Below are 5,488 nucleotides of genomic sequence, written 5' to 3'. Positions count from 1 at the left end.
GTTACTGTGTCTCAGAAAGTTTTTTTTTTTTAATTTTTGGCGTATGCGATCTCGAAGTATACACAAACATGTTTGACGGTTCGATCGTTGAAATTAGTTTCGTAGAGTTCGTATTCCATCAAAACGATACATTCACTAACTCTTAAACAGTTTATTCATACTTTCATTAAGTATAACACAAGATTTTGGGATATCCACTAGTGTATAAAATTGTTAAAGTTTTTAGAAGTATAAAATTGTTAAATAAAAAGAAAAATAGTGTAATTAACAGCTCAAAAAATTTCGTGAACTTTAAATAAGAATAAATAATCATCCTTTCTTCGCATTAATACATATAATTCACAACAGGTTTTTAACTTGCGTCGAAATAGACTGACATTGCGTCGAAATAGGCTTATATTGCGTCGGATCAAACCGACGTAATCTGACAGTCTGCGTCGAAATAATCTTAGTTTGCGTCGGTTTAAACCGACGCTAAAATGACATTGCGTCGAAATAAGCTTTCATTGCGTCGGTTAAAACCGACGCCAAATGAATTAAAAAACCGCGAAAAATGCCGCCCAAAATATTTTAATTAAACCGACGTCGGTTAAAAGCGACAGGAAACAAGTTAAAAAAAAAAAAAAAATTATAACCCAATATTAAAAATAAAAGGTTTAACTTATATTTAATACTTAATAAAAAAAAACAGAAATATAATTTTGATAATAAGATATCATAACATACGAAATGAAAGATAAGATAATTAATACATAAAATAATTAACATATTTATTCTCCTTCATCATCTGTTAGCTCATCGTCGACATTGGCATGATTAACGAACTCGGTAGGCAGCGCTAATGATTCAAGAAAAGGAGTCTCTTCCACGCCAACCCTTGTATGAAAATTTTCATTATCAAGAATTCGATCATCCAAATTCGGTATGGCATAATCATCAATAGCATCACTATCCTCTAGTACGTCAAACAAATCCCTCGGCTGAGTTCGAACAACTACGTGCCAATCTTTTTCAATTGTGTCCTCCACATAAAATGCTTGTAATGCTTGTGATGCTAGTATGAAAGGATCCTCTTTAAATCCCAATTGATTGAAATTCACCATAGTAAATCCATATTGATCGGTCTTCATTCCTCGTGGACTTTCACTATTAACCCATTCGCACTTAAATAACATCACAGCTCGACCCCTATCTTCCGCCTCAGTAGGACCACAATATTTAACCTCGAACATATCAACAACTCTGCCATAACAATTCACTTGCCCAATTGCTCCAGGAACATTTGCAGGTACAAAGACACCACAATTTTGATTCTTATGCTTATCATCCACAGATTTTATACGAAATCTAAACCCATGAACAATGTGACTTTTATATCTACTCACAACCCTACTAGGATAATTAGCTAGCCAATGCAAGTCTTCAGATATCAACGTGTCATTAGCATGATAGCTTGAATTCATCTGTAATAAGTATGAAGATAAAAATTGACAGAATAACTATAACATGTTATAATTAAAATGCAAAACAATAAATAAATAATGTGATTGTTATATCAACTCACATGTTGCTTGAACCATTCTGGAAATTCTTTCTTGCTTAGCTCCTTAATTTGGCGCATAGTTAACCTTTCTCGACGATGTTTAGTTTTCAAGAATTCCTCATGTTGGCTACACAATTATGTCGAAATTTAGATAATTAATTTTTCAAAGTTAAGAAAATCAATAAAACATTAAAACGTGTGATTAAACGTTATTACCTTCTAAATGGGTTCACTTCATCACAATTATTTAGAATATATCTATGGCACTGATCAAGAGTATTTAGATCGAGCTCCACATGTTCTCCTGAACCCATATAACATCCTTTGGAGTCAAAAATTGATAACCCACCAGACACTCCACGTCCAATACCATCTTCATTTCGGCCTCTACGGTTACGACGAGACTCGACACCTCTAAGATACATGGAACAGAAGGACAAGCACTCATCCACCAAATTTGCTTCAGCCATAGAACCTTCAGGACGACCTTTATTACGAACATTGCGCTTCAACGTTTGCAAATACCTATAATTATAAATTAAAGTTATGACTACAATTGTAATAATTATAAATTAAAGTTATGACTACAATTGTAAAAAATTTATAAAAAATTATTAATTACCGTTCAATTGGATACATCCATCTATAGGGAACATGCCCTGCAAGAGCTGCTTCATCTGCCAAGTGAACTGGAAGGTGCACCATTATATCAAAAAATGCAGGAGGAAATATTTTTTCAAGTTGACATAATGTCAAGGCAATTCTTGAACTCAGTTCCTTGAATCCTTCCTCAGACTCCTTCTTACTACACAACTGTCTGAAAATTGCACTCAACTCTAATAATACCATAGTAACAGCTTTAGGCAAAACCGGGCGTATTGCAAGCGGGAGTAACTGCTGCATTAAAACATGGCAATCATGACTTTTCAACCCATGTATTTTTCGTTCATTCACGTGCACACATCGCGATAAATTTGATGAATATCCATCGGGGACCCGAATAGTAGACAACACATTGCAAAACGCAGTTTTTTCTTCTCTTTTCAACGTGAACAAAGCTGGAGGTAGAAATGTTCTATTTCCTTCTCTACGTGGGTGTTGACTGCGTCTTATGTTCAAGACTTCAAGATCTGCACGTGCAGCCAATCCATCTTTAGACTTTTCTATACCTAGCAATGTTCCCACCAGACTGTCACATATATTCTTCTCGATATGCATAACATCAAGATTGTGTCTAATCAACAGATGCCTCCAATAAGGTAGTTCATAAAAAATAGATTTCTTCTTCCACTGACTGTTACCACTTGTACTGCTCGAAGTTCTTTTTCTGCGTTGCCCGACTGAAGCATTTTTCTTTGGTTTTCCAAAAGTAAATCTCAATGTACAAAGTTCTTCAAGACATTGTAAACCAGTCCACTGCCTTGGTGCACTACGATGCTCACGACGACCATTAAAAGCTGTGGTTTGCCTTCGAAACCTATGATTATCTTCAAGAAACCGTCGATGGCCCATATAACAAATTTTACGACTCGCCGGCAAGTAAATAGATTCTTTATCATGCATGCAATGTGGACATGCTTTATAGCCATGTGTACTCCATCCTGACAACATTCCATAAGCCGGAAAATCACTTATAGTCCATAAGACAACAGCCTTCATCATAAAACTTTGGTTGGAATACGCATCATAAGTTGGAGTGCCCACCTCCCACAACTCATTCAACTCGTCAATCAGTGGACGCATGTATACATCAATCTCTTTACCAGGACTGCGCGGTCCTGGTATTAAAAGAGACAACAACAAATTTGGTTGCTTCATGCACATCCAAGGCGGCAAATTGTAAACAGAAAGCACCACCGGCCATGTGCTATGATCATTCCTCATTTTTCCAAAAGGATTAAATCCATCACTGGCCAACCCTAATCGAACATTTCGAATTTCTGACGCAAAATCCGGATATAAATTATCCAAATGCTTCCATGCTGGAGAATCTGAAGGATGTCTCATAAACTCATCTTTAGGACATTCAATTGCATGCCACCTCATATGTTCAGCCGTATGCTTCGACATAAAAAATCGTTGCAATCTTGGTTTTAAAGGAAAATACCACATAACCTTAGCTGCGATCTTTTTTCTCGACCTATCCGCTGCGTTGGTAACTTTATATCTTGATTCACCACAAACCGAGCACACGGTCAAATCCGAAGTATCTTTCCAATAGATCATGCAATCATTGGGACATGCATCAATTTTCACATACGTCAGACCCAAGTCATTTATAAGTTTTTTTGCCTTATAACATGATTCAGGCAAACAATCCCCTTCAGGCAACATTCTTTTAATTAACTCCAGTAAAGTTGTGAAGATGTCGTCTGGCATTCCCGCTAAACACTTGATCTGATACAGCCTTACAACTGCTTCTAATTTCTTAAACTCCTTACACCCTGGCCACAAATCTTGATCTGCCTCTTCAAGCAACCTAAAAAAAGTCTCCGCCTCTTCTGGACGCCCTTCCCCAATAGACGGTTCAGTAGACGGCCCAACACCTTCTTCTGTTAATGGTTGGACAAATACATCATTAAGAAAGTCATGCATACCAATCACCTCATCTCCTGTTTCTTCTTCTCCAATTGCCACATTTTGCTCTCCAATGTTTTGCTCGCCATGATGTCGCCAGCAAGCATTTTTAGGCCTCGTTTGGCAGCTCGGACTGTACTGACTATTTCTGTCGGATAGGATAAATAGTCACCGGATAGGACTGACTAAATTAATCGGACGTTTGGTGCAGTATCGGATTAATGACCGTATTATTTATACTGTGTTTGGTTGGATACTCTATCGGATAAGAAAGACTTAAAAATATTATTATATTGATGAATGATGAATTTTGAACAATACTGTGAAATTACATCAATTCCAAATCTTGCAGCAACCAAACCAGCACAAGCATTGATATTATGAATTCATCAAGCTTCATTCAGATGTAATCGCTCAACCCATTTCTTCAACTGGGTTCGAATTTCCAACATACCCAATTTAGGATCTTTGCAATTTTCAACATACAGATCAAATTTTTTTTTTTTCGGATCTGGAAGAAGAAAAATAAGAGGAGGATGGCAGAACATAGAGAGAAGAAGAAGAAAAATAGTAGGTGAAAGGCGGAACAGAGAGAAGAAGAAGGAGGACCTGGGATTCAGATGAGAGAGAAGAAGGAGAAAAAAGACGAAGAAGAAGAACCTGGGTTCAGATGAGAGAAGAAGAATGAGGAGAAGACAAAGAAGGAGAACCTGGGATTCAGATGAGAGAAGAAGAATGAGGAGAACCTGGGATTCGAAGGAGAACCTGGGAGTTGGAGAGAGCGAGAGAGCCATGTTTTCAACCCGACTAAATAATACCGTGGTTTTGGAAAGGATAGTTAAGCGGATGTCAGCAGTATAGAATAGGTTGGGCCGGAGTATTTAGTCGGCTGACTATTTAATACATGGGGACACCAAACACCTGATACCGTATAATTAATCCTATCCGGTGTGTTATACGGTGTACCAAACGAGGCCTTATAATCTTTATCCATATCATACAATATGAGATGTTCAATAATAGTGTTCCTAACAAAAGTATATCGATTACAACATCTTTTGCAAGGACATCTAAACTTATCAGGACCAACACCATTTGCAACTGCTTGATCCAAAAACAAATTAATTCCAGCTGTATACGCTTCAAAATTTCGAGGTATCGTCAACCAACTCTTGTCCATGTTTTACCAGTTTACGAGGGTAAAATATTACGCTGACACTAAGATGCCTACAATCTTGCAATCCCTATCATGTAGGCATAACTATTAGAATTTTCAATTTCTATCTTTCAACCCTCGAACTCTATCACGATCACGATTGCAATCTTTTAATTTTCAACACCTATTGTAGTAAAAACAAATTAAAATAA

At 36.9% G+C, this 5,488-nt stretch overlaps 2 protein-coding genes across 2 annotated transcripts; both read right to left on the bottom strand.

Moving 5' to 3' along the window:
- Positions 1 to 694: 694 nt before the first annotated feature.
- On the bottom strand, positions 695 to 1,666 carry LOC139192680 (uncharacterized). The gene is made up of 2 exons (XM_070815063.1): positions 1,565 to 1,666; positions 695 to 1,463 (listed from the first exon to the last, which is right to left on the bottom strand). The coding sequence occupies exons 1-2, from the start codon at positions 1,619 to 1,621 to the stop codon at positions 771 to 773; spliced, it is 750 nt and encodes a 249-aa protein (XP_070671164.1). The 5' UTR covers positions 1,622 to 1,666; the 3' UTR covers positions 695 to 770.
- An 89-nt stretch (positions 1,667 to 1,755) lies between these two features.
- Positions 1,756 to 4,914, bottom strand: LOC114824521 (uncharacterized). Its single transcript, XM_070815967.1, has 3 exons — positions 4,781 to 4,914; positions 2,166 to 4,268; positions 1,756 to 2,068 (listed from the first exon to the last, which is right to left on the bottom strand). Exons 1-3 carry the CDS (start codon positions 4,912 to 4,914, stop codon positions 1,756 to 1,758), a joined length of 2,550 nt encoding a protein of 849 aa, XP_070672068.1.
- Between the last annotated feature and the right edge of the window lie 574 nt (positions 4,915 to 5,488).

The sequence above is a fragment of the Malus domestica genome, chromosome 16, assembly GCF_042453785.1.
Source record: "Malus domestica chromosome 16, GDT2T_hap1".
NCBI classification, from domain to species: domain Eukaryota; kingdom Viridiplantae; phylum Streptophyta; class Magnoliopsida; order Rosales; family Rosaceae; genus Malus; species Malus domestica.
The sequence above is the reverse complement of the archived record's forward strand: the minus strand, read 5'-3'. Positions and strand labels throughout refer to the sequence as shown.